This window comes from Glandiceps talaboti, chromosome 4 (genome assembly GCF_964340395.1).
Source record: "Glandiceps talaboti chromosome 4, keGlaTala1.1, whole genome shotgun sequence".
NCBI classification, from domain to species: domain Eukaryota; kingdom Metazoa; phylum Hemichordata; class Enteropneusta; family Spengelidae; genus Glandiceps; species Glandiceps talaboti.
The window spans coordinates 26,746,945-26,770,553 of record NC_135552.1 but is presented as its reverse complement, the minus strand read 5'-3'; the positions used below and the strand labels follow the sequence as shown (position 1 = coordinate 26,770,553).

Here is a 23,609-nt window from a genome sequence, read left to right as displayed (position 1 = left end):
TATTATTCTGGCAGTCTGGGGGGTGGGGGCGGGGGGGGTGGAATTCAGAAATGATATTAACGGGGATGGGGAGCGGTTGGTAATACAGTCTAGATCTAATTGGGCCATAAATTTAGCAGGTATATATGCTTTTTAATGTTGGTGTGGAGGTTAGGAAATGGCTAGCTAATGTGAACGATGTAGTTAATAGTTGAAGGGAGGGGTATAGGTAGGATTTACTTTGTAAATTTGTTTCGATAATTGTTTCGAATTACCTAAAAAATAGTTTAGGGAGGCAGTGAAAAACAAGGTTGGATCGGGTACCGGATCTGGAACCAAACATGTTTTTGGCCTAAGCTATTGTTTGACATGCGGAACTGAAGAGATTGGTATGGTAGAAGTGTACTGATTCTAATTATACCGTTGATGACGTCAAGAGCGTCGTATGCAGAATAAGGCTCAACGGACGCCTTTTAATTAATAATTTAATATGTACAGTAATATTGTAAGTCGGAGAGGTATATCTCGTAATTCATGTCTATCGTATTTGGTTTTCATGCCTTCTCATGCCTACATAAATGTGTGACTTGTATTGAGACCATTAATCCATATGTGCGTTTTGTTGAGATCATCTAGTTTTAAAGTGTTCTTGTGCTAAGTTTTGAGTACTATTTGTGATGTTGTTGATTTGGTGACGCTCTGTTAACAGGACGGATAGCAAAAATGAGAATAGACCAAATAAGGTTAGAAGCGGGAAATAAATTTGAACATAGAGTCAAGCGAACAATTTAATTTGCTAGATGTGTTCATTTATTTTTGAAACTTTACAATGCATGCGACTAGGCCAAATTAATACACCAAAACATTGTTTTAAAAATCTATTTATTAGTTTAATGGTATCTGCACATGAACGTGATAAAAATTGATCACATTTTTCATTTTCGTATGGCGAGACTTGGTTAGATCTGTAGATCAACACCTACACTTGATTGCAATATTGTTGCCATATGGTTATGTTCACTGAACTTTCCATTGAATAATCACAGAAGAGTTCATAGTATTTGGACTTTGAGTTTTGAGACTTAGAGAATCGTCGTCTAAACATATTGAGTGCCTTAGATATCATTAGTCATTCAATGGATACTATAAAGAGTTGACGGCACCCCAATTTTCATAGATTTCTCGAGTTCTTATTGATCTCAGAAGGAAGTAAAAATAATGTCATCTATTCTTAAGGTAAAAGTTCTGATTTACTCAAAATATGATAGGATGATTACTAATCTCCAGAAACAATTCATCCATTCCATCAAATATATTGGTGATTTAATTTCATTGTGAATTTCATTTTACATCACATTTATCTAACCTAAAGTCTGCACTTCATATATACCTTATTTTGTTATTTTTTCTGTAGACTATTATTATTCTAGTTCATATATTTACTTGTATTAATACTGCCATGGTAAAACTAAAAAAAAATTACTCCCATGGTAAAAAACCTACTCCCATGGTAAAACTAAAAATAATTACTCCCGTGGTAAATAAAAAAACTATTCCCATGGTAAAAAAAACTACTCACATGGTTTTAAAAACACTACTTCTGTGTCCTCATTACGCCTACGTATATTAGCACCAAAAACTTAATGCAGAAATCCAATGAAGAAATGTAGTTTTCTTAATGGATGCAATAAAGATTCTTTTCTATTGTATTCTATTCTATATACAGTATTAGATTGTCAACTTACAGCTAATAATTTGTGCTACTGTTTAGAAGTTCCGAGTGAGTACCCTTGAACAGGGGTTTTATACAGAAATGGATAACAGAGAACATACACATGCCAACGCAGATCTAGATGGAGACATCTCCGGGCAACCCAGTCTATGAAACTATGCTGTATTGTTGTTTGTGTACGGACACACACTCATCTCCACACCGAATGGCCGCATATCGTATATCATATAATCCAGCGCATACATCCAGTCAGATCGCAGACGGTGAAAAGTGATGGTATAGTCTGAACAACATCCTGGCCCCTGTTAAAAACACGAAAAAAGTGAATGACTTGTTCTGAAATTAAATATTTACTCCCGGAGTATTGACAAACTGAGATTGTTTACCTAGGATGGCATCTGAACTATACACCTTAAATTTGCATGGCCAATATTTGAACTGTAAAGGTTGATTAATGTGGTATTGGCCATATGTACGAGCACAGTGGGACCAGGAACCGTGTTCCAAGCAAGAAAACAAACAAACAGACAGACAGACGGACAAGCAAACAAACAAACAAACAAACAAGCAAACAGACAGACAGACAGACAGACAGACAGACAGACAGACAGACAGACAGACAAATAAACAAATAAAAAACAAACAACCAAACACAAATAAATAAATGAAAAAAAAAACACGTCATATTTATAGCTACATTATCTGTACATGCATATACGGGCCTGTATACTAAACCATGTACGTTGTTTGAAATGCAGTACACATAAGCACCTACATTGTATGTTTTTATCCCGATCGGGGACAAAAGTTAATCTCTGACATGGAGATATTTCTACTGAAATGGGAGATTTATTTCCTGGTCGAAGTACGTCACAACATACGACCAGATATTAGTTCTGCAGTCCCCAGACTGGGAGTGAATACGTAAATTATTTGGCTATAGTTCCAGGCAGATGAGCTACAGTTGTATTATTCCTGAATATGTTTCTGTCCTCAGCCGAAAAGTATCATCTTCGACAATGGAGTGACGGATTTATTATGTAACGCATATTTACCACGGCTAAAATATTGGGAAATAACTCATCACAACATTCAAACATCTTGATAATTGTTAACCTAGGTATATAACCACGTGTATATGAAATTGATAATGGTACTAGGTCAAGGATTGAACACTCATCTCGCTGCTACCATGATTTTTTCTTTAATTCCTGGAAGGGTTACCAGATAGGAACTGAGTTGCTATGACTTCAATAATTTTTATTTGATAAATACTTTTATTTCTATTTGATAAGTTTTATTCTATTTGTGACGAACAGCGAAACCTAGCAAGCATTTGCCTATGACTAGAAATGTTGATTGACCGTAAGTATCTTTCCGGCTCCAAAGAAAATTTGTACTCACGATACAAAGACAATTTCACATTTCCTGCGCATAGAGACAGACAGAAAACACGGCATTGAAAGAAACCAGAGAATATGTTTATTGTGCGATTCAAATGAAGTCGAAGACGAATATCATTTTTTATTAGTATGTTCATTTTTCAATCATTATAGGGAAAAATATATTTCTAGATTTTACTTTGATCCTCCGTCTGTACAGAACTTTGTCGATTTACTTTCTTCTAACAATGTAGATACACTACAACGTCTCGCAGTATTCTTATTTCATGCCATGAAACTACATAAAGAAGTTAACAGTGTTATGTAACAGTTTCATTGCCTTTTCAATACTGCTTTACTGTAATATTGGTATATTGTATCTTTGGGCCGATGGCCTCTGAATACGGAATAAATAGACCACTTATATATATATTCTATTTCAAAATCATGTAGATTATCGATGTAGCAGCTGGCAAGCTTACTTCCGATTTTCCATCGAGCTCAGAGCTCCGAACTTAAAACTTAATATATATATATATATATATATATATATATATATATATATATATATATATATATATATATATATATATATATATATATATATATATAACTCGGTGAGTATCAATCTGCTAAGACAGTGCTCTATACCGCAGTGGCAGAGCGTAATACTGTTGCTAGCCTACCAAAACTATATATATATATATATATATATATATATATATATATATATATATATATATATATATATATATATATATATATATATATATATATATATATATATATATATATATATATATCACTTATCACATAAATATATCACTTATCACATAAATATGTGCAAATCTTCACCTTTGTGACGTCAAACAGGACAGTCAAAAACCCATATCACCCCTGTTTTTTCTCGCAACTGTTCGAGTGTTGCTGCCAATCCTAGCTACGCTAGCCTACCATCGAGCTATCGTAATAACTGTGTGCTTTCAAAACGTAAATGCACACATTACGTTACATATATCGCTGGGTGGCATGAGTCTGATACGTAGATGTACTTTTATTTTCATTTGATAAATTTTATGCTATCTAAAATCATGTAGATTATCGATGTAACAGCTGGCAAGCTTACTTCCGATTTTCCGTCGAGCTCAGAGCTCCGTATTAAGTTCGGAGGTCTGAGCTCGATGGAAAATCGGAAGTAAGCTTGCCAGCTGCTACATCGATAATCTACATGATTTTGAAATAGAATAAAATTTATCAAATAGAAATAAAAGTATTTATCAACTAAAAATTATTGAAGTTATAGCAACTCAGTTCCTATCTGGTAACCCTTCCAGGAATTAAAGAAAAAGTCATGGTAGCAGCGGGATGAGTGTTCAATCTTTGACCTAGTACCATTATCAATTTCATATACACGTGGCTATATACCTAGGTTAACAATTATCAAGATGTTTGAATGTTGTGATGAGTTATTTCCCAATATTTTAGCCGTGGTAAATATGCGTTACATAATAAATCCGTCACTCCATTGTCGAAGATGATACTTTTCGGTTGAGGACAGAAACATATTCAGGAATAGTCTCAACTGTAGCTCATCTGCCTGGAACTATAGCCAAATATATATATAACTATATAACTATATATAACTATATATAACTATATAACTATATAACTATATAACTATATAACTATAACTATATATATATATATATATATATTGCAATTGAATTATTCATTTATTTATTTTATCCATTTATTTGTAACACAGTTCCTGGGCTCTCTGTGGAATAACGATCATTGATAGATTTTGATGGCAAAACGTATTACTGTTACGAGTCACAAATAGTAAACGACTGTGTCAAGTGAATAAAACAACATCTTGTAATGACAAAAAGACGCATGTAAGGTCAAATTGATTAATGAGACAGAGCGAAAGGTCATGTCATGTTTTCCTATTTTAATAAGTAGAGGTCATAGGTGTCACAACAAGTGATAAATTGTACCTCAAATGACTTTCAACAGCTGTTTTAAGTAAAGAACGTTCTAGAATAACTTTATTTCTGAATTGAATTAACTGTATTAATGAATACTTTCTAAATAAGGATAAGAGAGTGAATTTTGCTGTAAACAACTTGTTTGTTAACCATATTTGTATTACGGAATGAACGTTAGTTTAAATGAAATGTTGGTGACGTATACCGTTGAAGCACAATGGAATTCATCTCAAAAATACTTGTTAGATTGCTGGGAGGCCTTGAGGGAGGAACACGGATTTGAATGCGCTCCGTGAGCTGAACTTCACAGAGACAAAAACATTCCAAGGAACTAATCACAGTTACTTTGATTCCCGGCTGCAACTAAATTGAGGAGTTCAACTGAATCGCTCCTATTGCTGCAAATCGTATATGTCATTCGATCCAAAAGTAATATTGTGAGTCCTTTGTGAGGTTTTCCACAGAATTCGTGTCCTGAGATTCTGGTACCTCTGAGACGGTCTGAGAGCGTTGAGTTTACCACTTGGATTTGGTTAATAGCTTTACCACCAAAGACAAGTTGGTAACATTACATTTATCATTAGCACTTTATGCATATGTACTTCATAACTATTTTTTTTAAAAAGATGGTTTAAAAATGAAGCTTGACGTGCATTTCATATTGTCGTGAAAATAGTATATGTTTACTTTCTATCCTAACTGACATTTGATCTTTTTAATTTTCGCTCGCCAAACTCAGGAAAGCGAAAATTAAAACAAAGATTAAATTATCAGTTGGGATAGCGGACTAGCGTAGTGGCGTTAGTCTAAACGTGTACATGTAGGCTTATGCCAATAATTGATCACTAAATTTTTGCTACGCTTGTTCAAATTTTGAATCCACATCGGCTGGATAATTTAACTTTAAGACCTCGTCAAATTACTTACTGTTATATCTTATATTAAAAGCTCATTATGTTACTCTTAGATTCTGTCTCTAAGGAGGTTCACTACATCTAAACGTTCAAATTTCAGAAACCTTTACACTCTCGTGTACGATAAGTACAACATGTAGTAACAACTCAAACTTAAAGGGGCAAGAAGGTATGTGGTGTTCATGGTGGGGTGGTGATAGGGGTGTGGCGGGGATCCACATCTATCACTCGTTCTTGTAGGGTTAAGAAAATTACTAACCTCAGGGGTTTGGTAATAGCAATACTTCTTGAACCATGAAAGTTTTCCTTTCCCAGAAAAAGTACCCGGGACAAACATATAGTCTGGTGGAAAGTGATGAAATCTTTCTCTACCTTGAGAGTCAAGACTGTTACCAGGATACACTCCAACACCTGCCAGACAGTGTGCAGTTTGTAAATCTTCATGTACAGCTTCAATTCCTCTGCACTTGGCTGGGTTGTTATATGCTTGTGTGATAAGTATTCTTAGAGCTTCTTTACTTAGGATATAACCTGAACCACCACTATTGTAACCACCTTTGACAAATGGTATCAATCTCTTACCATAGTATTGTGGCTGGGAGGGATCCTTGTCTGACAAAAAGTGTAGTACATTTTCAGCAACAACGTACGTGTCGTCGTCAGCTTTCATGAACCAGTCTGCATCATCAAAATGGTTTTCATAGAGATATGTAAATGCTGCTCTAGTTTTAGCCCACTGAGTGTTTCTTGAGTCCGGCACTCCCAGTGTTAATCCAACAATAGGGAAATCTTTGTCTTCTTCGGAACTCATAAACAACAGATTATCAAACCGTTTTGCCCATGTTGCTTTCACATGTTTCAATCTTTTTTCCTTAGAACCAGGATGAGTGGCCACCCACACAAAAACTCTCACTTTATCTTTTAAGATTTTAGCTGGGGTGTCTTCACCTATAGTAAATATAAGTAGTGATATATGAATGAGTTGTCAATATCGATCGTGACCATATAACATATACATATACTTAGTTTTCAAGTGCATCCCAGGCACAGAAGCTTGTGAGGTATGAATGAAGTTTAATATTACAATTATTTGTAATTGTAAATTGTAAAACATAATTTCTAACTTTAAAAAATGGCAATTACGCAAGATATGATACTGATTATTTCAAACATATACTGCACTGTTACGATACGCGATCCGTACGTGATTCAAACTATTACATCTATAGAGTCAAAGTTAACCCATAATTTGAATTATGATAATGCCTTACTTTGGAATTCCCTACCAACAGATTTTAAAAACAATTGGTCCAGAGTTGTCTTGAAAAGGAAATTACTACAATACATGTTAGCCTAAAATTATAATTTACTTTTACATAGTTTAATCAAATTAATTTTCTGATAAATATGTTTCGATTAATCGTGATGTATACACTATTCAGATAAGTTTTCAATACAGTCAATGCTGAGTGTAATATTATCCACTTTAACTGTATTGAGGTGATGTTTAATCAAGTGGTGGGGTATGACGTTAGCTCTGTTAGAGCTATTTGTCATAACCTTCACTAGTGTACCTTTACTGTACATGTATTATTCATACATTAGTGAATATAAAGCATTACAATACAATATATAACCAGATTTAAACTGAATGCCTCCCGTAAGGGAATCACTAATTATGCAAATAACTCATTATACTAAAAAAAACTATGGTAACAGGCTTTGTTTTTTGGACAAGCGTGCTTTCTTAGGTTAATGTATGTAAGAGTGTATGATACTGCTTAATGCAGTCTTAAGATATAGCCTAATTACCGAAATCATTAATTATGCAAATTATTCATTAACACTGTAAGGTACATCAACTAACTTAATAGGACATACACAATTTGTTATGGTTAATGTATGTACTGAATTGTATTGAAATTGAAGCATGCAGTCGTAAGATATAGCCTAATTACCAAGAATCATTAATTATACAAATTATTCATTAACACTGAAAGGTACACCAACAAACTTTACAGGACATATGCGATTGTTATGGTTAACGTGTGCACTGAATTATATTGGAATTGAAGTATGTATTTTTAAGATATAGCCTAATTACCGAAAATCATTAATTATGCAAATTACTCATTAACATTGTATGGTGCATCAACAAACTTGATAGGACATATGTGTTTTCTTATGGTTAATGTATGTACTAAATTATGTTGAATTTGAAGTATGTATTCTTAAGATATAGCCTAATTACCAAAAATAACTAATTATGCAAATTATTCATTAACACTCAAAGATACATCAACGAATTTTATAGGATAAATGTATGTTATTATGTTTAACGAATATACTAAATTATATTGAAATTGAAGTGTACAGTCTTAAGATATTGCGTAATTAGTTGATTTCATTAATATGCAAATTTCTCTAATTAAACATTAACAGATCTGGCTCAAAACCTAATCAGGTCTAGCTATTACCCTAAAGATTATATATCCCAAATTTCATTACAATTGAGCCAGCCGATTTTTAGAAAATGATGACACAGACACGCAGACAGACAGACAGGCAGGCAGACATTCCCCTTTTAATACCTCCCGTACCCTTACGGGAGGTAAAAACGTACGTTGGCAAACCTTTTTGCAAACTTACCTTTACATGTATCATCCGTATTGTTGTCCATGAAACGATCTATTTTATGGGTTGATGCCTCATTTGTCTCGCATATGTTTACAGTTACATGCCGGGAGATTTGTGAGGAGTATCCAGCTTGACCGTTTGATAAATCATTTCCATAGGTTTTAAGAAAAATATGACAAAGAGTTGCACCAACTAACATACCAATAAAAAACCGAAGAGCGATTGAAAACCGTATGGCAGCCATTATAGAAACATCTATGGTGTTCAGCTCAAGTTGCTCGAGGGGTGTATGGCTGGTGTGTAGAATATAAGGCCTTCCTCACTCTACTACGCACATACCTTGTCACGTCACACGTTGTACAGACAGACCAAAATAACATGGCGATGTACACCTATGTACACATAATTTTATTTATTTATACATTTTTATTGCATCCCTTTGGTATCACGGCCCACTAAGCATGTTATGTTAGGAGCAGCACTAACAGAAAATTAAAATACATGCACACCTAACAAATTAGAGAAGATATGACTAGTATAATCATATACAGAAACAAACAAAACAAAACAAAACAAAACAAACAAATGGGAGGAAAAAGAGTGAGAGAAAAGAATATTAAAAAACTAAGCTTCTTTTCTTTTTGGATAAATTGCTTATGTTATAACATATAAGGATTTGTGTGATGTTACCTGCGAGGTTTGATACCCTTACTGATATTTTCACTATATGATATTCGTTTTTCAGCAGTGCACTGTGACAGGCGGTGTTGTATTAAAATACTATATTTAATCCTGATGGTTCTACCTCAGACCACTAAGTGGATCATGTTGGAAAATGACAAAATAAGTGTCGTTTTGGTGCGATGAAATGACTCCTGAACAACTGTAATTTGCCAAAATCCCTACGGCTGGCCATGGAGGAGTGGAGAGGGTCCTCCCGTACCCCCATGTGCACTATTTCTCAAATAATATATTCAAACATTTAGTATTGGGGTATATAGTATTTAAGATTGGCCAGTTGTGTATTAGGTTACTGTTAGAGTTAGCTTTCATCTTCATTAAATTCACCACTGGGTATATATTGACGGCACTTTTAACTGGTGATTGAACTTGCCATTTGTTTTTTTAATGAATTTGCCATTCTCAAGATAAAAACTTTTTCTGAATGAAATTGTACAAATGAAATTGTACCAATGTGAAAACCATTGAAAATTATAAAGAAGTGATATTAATACACTGTACACAGAGTTGTATTAGTCTGCACATTTTTAATGCCACGAACAGGCACATTTATGTATATCATAAGTGGCATTATCAGAAATTAGTTTATGTAAAGACTGATTTTGATAGAAAGAGTTGTATTAACTGCAAGTAATTAGTACAGTCTCCCGTCGATTAATGCTGTGTACTGAGATACCCAGACAAATTTTCATGTTCCATAGATTTGTGTTCCATTGGATTTTAGTAGACTTCAATTGTAACAATGTCAATGTCAATGCGAGTTCAGACACAACTGTTTCTGTGAGATGAAAAACCAATCCTGGCCATGTGCCAAAATTTTCCTAATGTATATTTGAACCTATGTAGTGAACCACTGTCGTCAAAACCGATTGGTACGAAAGCCGATACGGCTCACATTTCCATTTTTTTATTTTTTCCATTGCGTTTTTTTTTGCATTACCTTTTTTTTTACATACATACATACATACATACATACATACATACATACATACATACATACATACATACATACGTACGTACGTACGTACGTGTGTACGTACTAAATACACACACACACACATACGTACGTATGTACGTACGTGCGTACGTACTAAATACACACACATACGTACGTACGTACTCGCATACATACATACATTTGTTCACCAAAGCATATAGTGTGCTTTAGCCATTCAGCACTACTGAACAGAACATTGCTCTGGAAATCGGCGCTATATAAATTTGATTGATTCATTGATTACATACATACGTACATACATACATACATACATACACACATACATACATACATACATACATACATACAAACATACATACATTTGTCTTGCATTTGTTTTTTAATAAGTCCAACCTCTTCATTAAACCAAAACTCATACCCAGTGAACTAAAATACTTTACTGCAAATATCTTATTCTGATCTCAGAGCATAAAATAAACTATCATTTACACCACAAATAAACTGGGTTGAACACATTCGAACAAAAAATTATGGGTTTTATATCTTTGCACAATATGCTCCTGGTTGTTGCTATGGGTGTGTCCATGGTTAATATGCATATTTGTATTTGTACTTGAATGCTTAGCTCATCATTGTTACTGAGGAAAGGGCGTTACCATTGGTATGTTGCTGTTGTCATAGTTGTTAGGCATATGTGTCAATCTTTTAAATCTTTTTCCACTTGCCTAAACATTAATGTTGCTAAATTTGCAACATACACCATCAATTCACTGTTGTTATAAGTGGGGTCCTGTAATGTTTACATTTTGTAACACATGTTTATTTTTGGAATGTTTATCCACTTGCCATGCCATACCTGTTGTTTTTACCATACAATACACCATTGTCTGGTAGTTGCTACACTGGTCCATGGTCATGGTCTTGTTTCTAGGCATATTTGTATACATTTTTTGAATATTTATTCACTTCCCTAACCAACAATTGTTACCTTTGGAAAATATTGGCTGTTGCTAAGGGCATGGTTGCTATGAACTTGTGTCAATGTGTCTTGTACAATATCTGCTGATCGACACCTCTAGAAACATCCCCACCAAAATTCAGCCATATCCACATAGTTAGGATACGACTTTGTGACCAAAAGTAACATTTTAAGACCTAATTTGACCATCACTAATGGGATCATGTCATGAATAATTCTCCATTTACACATCTCCAGAAATGTGCAAATCAAATTTCAGCCCAATCTGCCAAAGTTTCAGAATTCACAATGTTTAACCAAAAGTCACATTTTCAAACCCAATTTGCATATCACATATAGAATCATCACATCATGAACAATTCTTCAACTACACATCCCTAAAAATCTCCACATTTCTGACCAATTTGACCAATTTGTTTTTGAGTTTTATTTTTTCACCAAAAATCAAATTTTTTGACCCAAAATGCAAATTTGTCATGCAATCATTTTATCTACACAATCTAAGTAATGTCAAATCATATAGACATAGTGAGTGGAGATGAATGTAGTAATCATAACTCAAATTGTACAGGAACTACACGTAGTGATCATGAGTGGAGATGATTGTAGTTATTGTAACTCGTATCATATAGGAAGTAGATGTAAGATGAGATGATTGTAGTAATCGTAACTTGTATCATATTGGAAGTAGACTAACTTGTAGCATGCATACACTAATTTTGTTTTCCATGTATCCAATTAACTTTCCCTTAGACACAGTATAGCAGATACATGTATTGGTAGGTTTTGTCTTGATACACCTCAGCAATACCTGCAATTTATAAAACAGGCCGAATGGCGACATCAAAATAAAGTTTAACATCAAACCAAATAAGGAAAATCAAGTCCAATAAAAACTGCAAAAATTGGCCAAATTCTGACCTACTCAACACTTTCAAATAATGTACATGTGACATGAGCAGATTCTCAGCAATAGCTGTGGTTCAAATTTTTATTCACAGGTAGAGATTTCAGGTACAATGCATGTTGATTCTATGCATTTTTAGAAGCTGCAGTAGACTGAATATTACTAAGGGAGTTGAGGAGGCATAAAGGGCCATTGTGCAGCTACAGGTCCATGCCTTGGTACTAAATGTTAAACGCTTTGAGCACAATGGGGGAAACCCTAGTCTAGCAGCTAGACCCCAGACAATTTCGCCAACTTTAAAAGCTACCACAGGTCACTCAAGATCAAAGGCACTGTCAAGGACTTGCACACCAGAGGTACTACCATCCTTGGTTTTTATTCAACAACCTTCCAAGTGCAGATCCGATGTCTTTTTACAAGACTTGGGAAAACCCTAGATTATCACTTAATTGTTCTTGTTTCAAATTTAAAGGTAATGATAAGGGCTTATATTTTAGATTGATTGACATGATTTTGGTTGTAAAAGAATCACCATTTACGATCCATATACAAATGTTAAACTCTAAAATAAGGTTGTTACTTTATAAACAGTGATCAATTTTATAACTTACAATATACACAGAAAATTCAACGAAGGTTATACCATGTACCTAATATTTCCCTATGCTTACATAACTGAACCACACACACACACACACACACACACACACACACACACACACACACAGACACACACACACACACACACACACACAATCACTGTCTTTCAAATCACGATGGTTTAAGTGTACAATTTTGACCTTAATTTTTCTCACAATATTTCCACCAAGTAAACATCAAGGGTCACTGTCTCACTAACATGTTTACATTGCAATCTGTGATTTTGCTTTGCTGTGTCACTAACAGCTTGTAATGTTGTCAACGGTATACGTGGCAACCAATTACTTGTAATGTTGTCAGGGGTATGTGCGGTAACCAATTACTGGTAATGTTGTTTGAAAATTATATGCTCAAAGTGACTGGTTTGACAAAATGCACTAAAACTGATTGTAATGTTGTCAACGGTACACACGGTAACCAATTACTGGTAATGTTGTTTGAAAATTATATGCTCAAAGTGACTGGTTTGACAAAATGCACTAAAACTGATTGTAATGTTGTCAACGGTACACACAGTAACCAATTACTGGTAATGTTGTTTGAAAATTATATGCTCAAAGTGACTGGTTTGATAAAATGCACTAAAACTGATTGGTCACAATGGGGAGTGATAACATACATCAGCCTAATTGACCATATTCAAATGAAGTCATTATGTAAATGAACACTCAAAACTGATTGGTCACAGTGGGGAGTGATAACATACATCAGCCTAATTGACCATATTCAAATGAAGTCATTATGTAAATGAACACTCAAAGTGATTGGTCACAATGGGGAGTGATAACATACATCAGCCTAATTGACCATATTCAAATGAAGTCAATATGTAAATGAACACTCAACCTGATTGGTCTCAATGGGGAGTGATAACGTACATCAGCCTAACTGACTATATTCAAATGAAGTCATTATGTAAATGAACACTCAAAAGTGATTGGTCACAATGGGGAGTGATAACATACATCAGCCTAATTGACTATATTCAAATGAAGTCAATATGTAAATATGCCCTCACTGAGATGTGTACAAGAGAGACATAATTTACATATGGCAAATATTATGTAAATATTTACTAACAGGCAGGCTGATAACTGCTGTTGGGGGGTGGCTGTAATATTTGCACTGCTGTGCAAATACCCAAATCATTATTGCATACACAAATGCTTGCAAAGTTCTCTACAGTCGTACTTTCACGAATGTAGCATCATGGGGTTCTGCCATAACGTTACATGCATGCAAAGTTCTCTGCAGTCATACTTTGACAAGCGTAGCATCATGGGGTTCTGCCATAACGTTTCGTACATGCAAAGTTCTCTGCAGTCATACTTTCACAAGCGTAGCATCATGGGGTTCTGCCATAACGTTACATGCATGCAAAGTTCTCTGCAGTCATACTTTCACAAGCGTAGCATCATGGGGTTCTGCCATAACGTTACATGCATGCAAAGTTCTCTGCAGTCATACTTTCACAAGCGTAGCATCATGGGGTTCTGCCATAACGTTACGTACATGCAAAGTTCTCTGCAGTCATACTTTCACAAGCGTAGCATCATGGGGTTCTGCCATAACGTTTCGTACATGCAAAGTTCTCTGCAGTCATACTTTCACAAGCGTAGCATCATGGGGTTCTGCCATAACGTTTCGTACATGCAAAGTTCTCTGCAGTCATACTTTCACAAGCGTAGCATCATGGGGTTCTGCCATAACGTTTCGTACATGCAAAGTTCTCTGCAGTCATACTTTCACAAGCGTAGCATCATGGGGTTCTGCCATAACGTTACGTACATGCAAAGTTCTCTGCAGTCATACTTTCATGAGCATAGCATCATGGGGTCTTGCCATAACGTTTCGTACATGCAAAGTTCTCTGCAGTCATACTTTCATGAGCATAGCATCATGGGGTCTTGCCATGTTTCGTAAATGCAAAGTAGAAAATTTTTCCATGAAATAGGAGTCATTAAACTGTGACAATGCAAACTGTGACAATGTGCTCTCCAATTATTTTTTTTAACCAGTTCATTGACAATTGGAGATAAAAATGGTGCATTTGTATATGAAATCAAACTTACTGTTTGTTGATAATTTATGGCATAAATACATTTTAAATACAGTATACAAAGATCAATACCTAAGTATGTCTAAGTAATACTACAGTCTCTATAATGCAATTTATTTTCATTAATTATTCACACAAATGTGTCAGTTGTTAATGAATTAAAAAAATGTGACCCTCATTTTTTCCTTAATTTTATATACGATAGTATAATTAAGATTATCATGGAAAGAAAGGTCATTTGATTATGTTATGAGTTGATGAATGTCTTGAGTTGATGCATGTCATTCTATCATGCATAATTATCATAAAGATTACCCATCATGCAAATCAACAAAATGGTGCCAAAAAGAATAGAAAGTATATAGTACTGCTGCTGTTTTTCATTGTTATATTTTGATAAAAAGGTTTATGATTGGCTTTGCCAATATATTTAGCTTTTGTTTTTATGTCAGTGAAAACCCCTTCTGTGTACACTAAATGGAAATTTACATACTTCAATCTATAAAAAAAACACCCCACCTTCTCATGCTTTTGATTTTTGATGCCCATTTACACCATCAACACAGAGAAAGAAATTAAATTCCATTTTATCCAAAAAATTTTGATGGCAATAAAGAACCATGAATTCAAATTACATAAAGACACTACTTTTTAAAAAACCAATAAAATCTGATTAGACTTAGAGCAAGACCAGACATTTCCGAAAATCAAATTACCTTAAAATATATTATCAGTAATTATTTAGGGTAATTAAAATTCCCTTAATTCTTACATTTTAAAATGAGATATTAGATTATATCTAATTAATCATTCATACATACTATCTTAGAAAGATTGTTGCATTTAAGTATTTTTGTGTTTATAGATCATTCTTGACAAAGGTATAGCATCCACAATACATCTTAGTACTGTTCATCATTGTTGAGAAAATGTGTGAACTGGTTTATGGCAAGTATTGATATGGTCTTACTTCATGGTAAGTACATTAGTACTGTGTGCTACAGCTATCTCTGCTACAGCTGTCTCTGTTAATAATTCTGTTGTTTTACTTTCGTTCCTTTGCCACACCTTTTCCTCTTCTACTATGACATCTACATTCTATCTTTATATGGGTTTTGTCAATATGTATGTTGTAGTTTCAGACTAATTGAACCAACATGAGGTGGAACAATAGCTGTATTGTATTGTATTGTATTGTATTGTACTGTACTGTACTGTACTGTACTGTACTGTACTGTACTGTACTGTACTGTACTGTACTGTACTACTGTGATGTACTGTACTGTACTGTACTGTACTGTACTGTACTGTACTGTACTGTGCTGTACTGTGCTGTACTATACTGTACTGTACTGTATGGTACTGTACTGCACTGCACTGCACTGTACTGTACCATACTGCATTGTCTTCTACTGCACTGTGCTGTCCAGGTTTCGTGTCACTTTCTTTCACAGTAATCTTCCATCAACAGTCTGGTTTGTTCATCACTTCATCACCTTTTTGCTGTGTTTACTAAAGTTACTTTTCCTTCTCAACTACTTTTTCTATTTCTCCCTTCCATACTGGTTTTATTCTATATAGGTGTTGTCTTTCTGCACCTCTCTTTATTTTGAGGCAGCATTATCTTCTTTACGAGGCTCTTCCTTCTTCACTTCTACCCCCTTCTCACTTTCTTTTCTCACTTCACCCTGTTTTTTCTTGGGTTCTTCCCCTTTCTCTTCTTCTTTTGGTATCACATTATCTTCTTTCTTTGGTTCTTCCTTTAGTTTGGTCTCTCCTTCTTTTGGTATAATTGCATTCTGTTCTTTTTTTGGTTCTTCCTTTTTCACTTCATTTAACTTTTCTTTGTCCTTAATTTGCTGTTCATTTCCCTCTGTTTGTGGTATCTGTTTTTGTCCCTCCTCTGCTTTGCATGGATCTAGTGTTACCCCAACACCATATGGTCTTAGATGGTAGACTAAATGCTCCAAGATGTACAGCATGTGATGATTAACATTATGATAAGTAATGGCATACTCATAACAGCATTCAGGTCCCTGTAAGGACAGATAAGAATACAGTTTTAATGAAATTAGGAAAATTATCATTTCTGTTTGGAATGGAGCTGTATAATTTCAATGCATTACAAGAGATAAGACATACTATGATACCAATAGGAATGTTTATCACTGTGTTTTCATTAAAGTTGGAGAACCCCTGTAACAGAAAGGTTGAAATTGAACTTGAAACGGACATAGTTTCCACATACATTATACCGTTGTTTTGATGGGGAAACATAGTAAATTAAGAGAATTTCACAGTTCCAAGAATCCACAGCAAATTGACTGGGCTACTCAGGTAGATTTTTACCTTTTTACTGCCCATAACAAAAATACTGACATAACTCACATCTATGACTTTAATAATTCATACTTATAAGCAATATTACAAAAAACAGCTTATCTAGTTTTAGTTTTGTACCTCTGCAGTTCTTTTCATATTTATGACATTCATAATTCATGATAATAAAACCAAAAAAAGCTTATCTACTTTCGTACCTCTGCAGGTTTTTCTTTTATATTTATAATATTCATATTCATGAAATATACAGGTTTATAATGAAAGGAAAATGACATGTACCATCTACTTCCTCTATTTTTTATTTTGAGAGCTCAGCAACCACAAACCAAAAGCACAGTTTCAGGTTGAAGATAAGAAAGAGGGTCTGTTGGCTGCTCAGATCATATTTTGACACCAGGATGAGTGTCATTTAATTTAGAGAGTGTTAACAAATTACAACAGGGGCTGAAAACTACAACAACTAATTTAACATTTCAGTGTTCTGTGCAAACCAGAGCTGTTATTTCTTCCGTGACAATGCAAAATTAATGAGTCCATTATCGCAAACCAGAGCTGTTATTTCTTCTGCAACACTGTGGTGCATCTTGGATGGTGCCATAAAAGAGGCTGTGGTTTACAATGATGGTTCTTCGTGAAGAGGATGATACGGGTTGTAAGGTACTAATGGTATACAGATCCAATTTCAACAATTTTATAACATGACGAGACTTTATTTCCATTGAAAATCTTAGGGTTAGTATCAAATACTTGCATCATTTTAGACTCAGAATTTGTGCGATACATTTGAATGCTGAGCTACCCATCAATAGTAGGAAAATCCCATGTTGATCCCTAGCAATTTACTAATAGCTAAAAGCAATTACTTATCCAAATTACCATGTACATCATTAAGCACTCTAACAAATTACTGAGAGTATATTGTGACATAATCATAGCAAATGTCAACCGATATGACAAATGGTTCCCTACACTGTGATAACTACATATTATTTGTAAAGTTTATTGATGACCAAGTCATCAATGACAAACTCATCAATGACAAACTCTACACATAACCTTTCTCATGAATTTTCTCACTAATCTTAAGAGATTTAAAAAAAAAAAAAATATTATGTAGATGGTAAAGAATGCTTGAATACATTTTTAATGAATAGCAGTGATTTATAGCAAAAGCTCCATTCTATATCTAGGACATTACACTTTCTATCGTATGGTATTATTATATTAGGTGAAGTGAGGCCTTTGTAATGTTACAAAGTGAGAAGATTCATTAGAAAGGTTGTGATATGAAAGCATGGAGTGTTGAAATTAAAAAAAAAAACCTATCATTTTATTTTGTCTTTCTGATATTTTGCAGAGGAGGAATATGAGCATAACAGCAAAATAAGCCTTTACCCTATAGTATGTGTATTATTATTATTATTATTATTATTATTATTATTATTATTATTATTATTATTATTATTTTAATTTCTTAGAAAACGCACTACACATACGTCACAGTGCGATGTACAGAAACTCTAAAAAGAATATGCAAAATTTAAAAATACACATTGCATGGGATTTTCCTACTATTGATGTGTATCTGTACGCTTTGTTGGATCTGTGTAATAACTATTTGAAAACAGTATTTTTTATTTTACTTCACCTTGCACCATATCTGCTTTTCTGTGTTTTGTTGGAAATTATTATAATTATAAGAACTACAGATGTATTTATATGTATTGTAATCCTAACTTTACTTTTCATGAATTATGTATGTAAGTTAATGTAAACTGTTTGGATATGTAGTTTGTCTGTTTTCTGTCAATGCAACGAAAATTTCATGATCGACATGGTGAATAAAGTTATTATTATTATTATGTTTCAACATCTCTGTTTGATATCACCACTCAGAAATCATGCATATACTACACTGAGATACCAAGATTGCAATTTCTTGCTACATTTTGTCTATATGAAATAAATGTACTACAATATGAAACAGACACTCGGTGCTTTGACATCTGCATTTGATGTCTGCACGGTGGCACTTTAGTTCATTTCATTTAGACAAAATGTTGCAAGAACTGTATACATTTAAACTTGCTGTCTTAAAGTTTAGAATGTGCAACTCCTTAATGGTTTCTGATTGGTTGTATCAAACAGAGCTGATTTCTGATTGGTTGTATCAAACAGAGCTGGTTTCTGATTGGTTGTATCAAACAGAGCTGGTTTCTGATTGGTTGTATCAAACAGAGCTGGTGAATGGTGACTTGAAATGGGCAGTATACAATATGAAAACATAAAAGCACTCTGTACCTTTTTTTCAGGATACTTAATATATCTCCAATACCTTCCACTGAATCCTATTGCAGCAAGAGTATTTGAAGGCAACTTGTGGTCTGGTATCTTCATTTCAAATCGTAACTCTCCCTTGTGATCTATACCATGAGTACTTGACATAACACCCACTTTATTGAAGCACTGAGTTAGTTCTACATCATCTTTTCGGCCTCCTTCTTTAGCAGGACAATTTTGCAGTTGTGGCGAAATTATCTCTAGTCCTTGTCGGCTGATTACAAATGCAGATCCACCTTTGTCTCCCAAGAAAACATGACCAATATAACCTGGTACACTTGAGTTGTGAACCAGTACTAAATAACGAATATTCTCAGGCACGACAAAAGTATCAACTTCAACTTTAAGAAACCAGTCAAAGTCTTTCCTGTACTTGTCCATAGCGTGTCGTAAACTCTGCTTGCTTCTCTCCCAAGTTAGTTCTGCTTTATTAGCAACATCAATATGGTGTAAGTCTTGGACACTTTGATCAGTACTGCTACTAATAATTACTACTTTATTACAATGAGATGCCCACGTTTCATGTAGTGCTTTACTCAGTTTACTAACATCTTTCTCGATATGAACCAGACAAAGAAGTCTTACATCATTATACAACATATCCTTTTGATTCCTTGGATCAAAATATTCCTCTTTTACCTTTCTGGCAAGTTCACTTTCAGCGATTTTTAATTTGGTTCCATTTCGTACATAGAAATAACTGCTTTCATACTTGCCGGGGTGAGAGTCAGTGTTTGGGGAGAACAATGCATTTAACACTTTGACAGGTGTTTCCATGGCAATTGTAGACATGAAGAGATGTTCATATTGATTTAGCATCAACACTAGGAAAACTCCTGCTACAATTCCAAGGACAAAGGTGATATATCCAAACTTTTGCATTTTTTCTGATTTGTTTATTCTGTGTAATCTTCAATCCTGTTGGAAAAACATATACAGTTATTTATACATTTATAAAATAAATTCATTTTGAATACCTACATACATGTACTTGAATCAAAAGGGAACAAGACAACATGGACATCATGACTCAAACAATGTTTTTCAAAGGCAGTGTATTTGGGGAAATCTCTGTCTGTCTGTCTGTCTGTCTGTCTGTCTATCTGTCTGTCTGTCTGTCTGTCTGTCTGTCTGTCTCTATACTGAAACTCAGTTCAGTTGTGCTAAAAATGATTACAAGAATGAGTCATTTTATTGGTGTTACTTCAAAGTTATGTCATCAGGATTATGTTGAACTAAATCAGTTTTAATCAGTTTAGTTAACAATGTATAGTTTCCATAAATGATCTTACTACATCTATCATACTGTACACGTATACAAGTCTGGGGTCAGGGGTCATCTACTCTGACACCACATAACTGTTTACCCACAGAAGTGTATACTGTAAAACCTTTCATTCTGGTATCTTATATTTTGTATAAAATCTAAATATTGATGTTTCCATTTGAAATCAGTTTGTGCATGATTACCATTTGTGCATGTTATCATTAACAATCCACTCTAGGCTCTTCCAACTATTGAGACATTGTCCATCCAAAGTTTAGTATGTGACCCCCAGCTCCCACCCCACTGCTCACAACAGTACTAGCAAATGGAGGGGTAGAGATATATACCGGAATAGCTGGTATAGCAGCAGCAGAAAGATATTTCACTGAATGTTTTTTTTTGATAATTGGTGTATTGAAATAAAGTTAGAAGTGTTGTTGTAAGGGACACACGTGGCCAGATGTTACAAGTGGGATTAACACAATAAATGGTTATAGTTTGATTAGTGAGGGTAAATGTGGACATGACTCATTCGTTATCTGGCAGAGAAAAAAAATTTCATTAACTCCTAATAAAAAAAGGGTCTGTTCTGATTACACTCAATTTTAGAATAGATGGGGTAGGTAGATTTTTCATTATATTTTATTATATTTTTTTTTTCATGTGTGAGTGTCTAGTTCAGGTAGTTATATTTTCTGTTGTTTTCCATATTCTCTCATGTACAGCCATTAAAGATCAGATTGTCTTTGAAGTTGATGTCAGTATCCTCATCCATTATTTCTGGCAAGACTTTGCGATTTTATAATTTCTTTCTCGAATATGTAAAAAAAGTTTAGGGTTGGCAGTGAAAAACTAGGTGGGGTTGGGTAACCGGAACCAAACAATCCTTTTTAGGCCTAATAGATTTTTCAGGCAAATGTAAAATGTCCTTAGAAAATACGAGGTTTTAAACATTTCGGAGTTGGGTAAATTTAAGAATTGGTGTTCCTTTTTTTATCCTCAATGTGAAAATTGCACAATATTTAAATCTGACTATTTTAAACAAGTACATGTATTGCATTCTATAATTCTTATAATATAAGATCCATACAGATTTCACATTCCTACTTTCAAAGAACAACTTTAACACAAAAGACAACACTTCTAATAGCTATGAACAATACATTATTTTGGAATTTTCTACCAGAAGGCCTTAAACACAGTGGTTCATATATATTACTACTAGGCAAAGATCAAATCTAAATATGTATGTTTCAAGAATTAGAAGTAATTCCGATGGAAGAATTAGAAGTAATTCCAGTTGAAGAATTAGAAGTAATTCCAGTGGAAGAATTAAAAATATTCCTGAAGTTGTTCTGTGGAGCTGTCTACCAATTACTGAACATTAAACAAATCAAACCAAGATGCTTTCTGGAATGGTGTATCTGGCTAGTTTTGACTTCCGGAATGGTGTATCCTGGGTATTTTTGACTTCCATAATGGTGTATCCTGGGTAGTTTTGTGTCAATTTTCTCTTGAAATTAATTGTATTCTCGTGTCCTAGCAGTTTGAGAGTGTAGGACAAGAACTTGACGAGGTGTGGGATCAAATCGATCGTATATTCTGTATCAATGTGATTTAAATTTTGTTTTTACCAGAATAACGAGGACATGAGAAAATAATCCAATACAATCAAGATGGAATACCTCACACACGTTAGGAAATTTTTGTCTTATATGAGCCACTGGCAAAAATTCTCTAATAATAGGTGAGTTATTCCATCTCAGCCCATTGAAGTGTGAGATAGTAGTACTGGGGTAGTCTTCATAATTTCTTGTCTTGTTGGGCTTTTCTATCTCATTGTTGGGTTTTTCTTACTTTGGTTGATATGTTTTAAGTATTTGAGCAATAACAGGGCCAATGTGGAAATCAGATATTGTTGGTTCATGGCTACCCTTTCAAAAAAATTCATGAGCTCCTACATGTGTTATTGTATTGAGGTGTGGGTAGTTACATTATAATGAATTTCACGAATATACACGCGATATTTCTCGTCCCAGGTCGAGATGTTTCAAAACAGAGACGGGCTCAGTATATATCAGAATAATTATATCTGCAACATTTCTTATCCAAAGCCTGGTAATTAAAGTATTTAGCAATATCTATCTGGAAGAATCATTATCATATTGTCCAGAGAAAAAAAATACGTAATGAAAATAAAAGTACACCATACCTTGTTCAGAAATCGTCGACCGTAAACACTTGGAACTTTGTCACCGCCTGTTGCACAGTAACGAGTGTACGCCTACATTTGTATGTAACACTAACAGACCGACATGAACAACGCTACGCAGCCATCATCGTTCGATCGGGGACATTCGTCATATACATGAGGTCAAGAGTCAAAGGTGAAGACAGTATTTTTTAGTCTTCTAGGTTACTGAGAAAAATCAATATGGGCGGTAGAAAATGTATGTTATAATACTTTGTTTATAATTTCATATATGATATTACGATTACTTTTTGTTTCTCTATGGAATTTTGCTTTACAAGACAGTAATTTCAAATTCAGCGGATAAAGCATTTGTTTTACAGGCAGTGGTTATTTTTAGAACTTGCTTCACCGAAGCTCCTGATTGGCTGATAAAAATAGCATCCGTCTTGGTATATAAACCTCACCAGTTTTTTCATCATGGCTGGCAGGTATAAAGAGAGGCGCGAATCTTTTCAACTAAATAACAATC

The 23,609-nt window shown here is 34.3% G+C and overlaps 1 protein-coding gene across 1 annotated transcript; it reads right to left on the bottom strand.

Moving 5' to 3' along the window:
• Nucleotides 1-1,866: 1,866 nt before the first annotated feature.
• LOC144434421 (uncharacterized) lies at nt 1,867-23,230 on the bottom strand. Its single transcript, XM_078122872.1, has 5 exons — nt 23,099-23,230; nt 19,581-20,537; nt 16,573-16,975; nt 6,258-6,946; nt 1,867-2,013 (listed from the first exon to the last, which is right to left on the bottom strand). The coding sequence occupies exons 2-5, from the start codon at nt 20,499-20,501 to the stop codon at nt 1,867-1,869; spliced, it is 2,160 nt and encodes a 719-aa protein (XP_077978998.1). The 5' UTR covers nt 20,502-20,537; nt 23,099-23,230.
• Nucleotides 23,231-23,609: the final 379 nt, after the last annotated feature.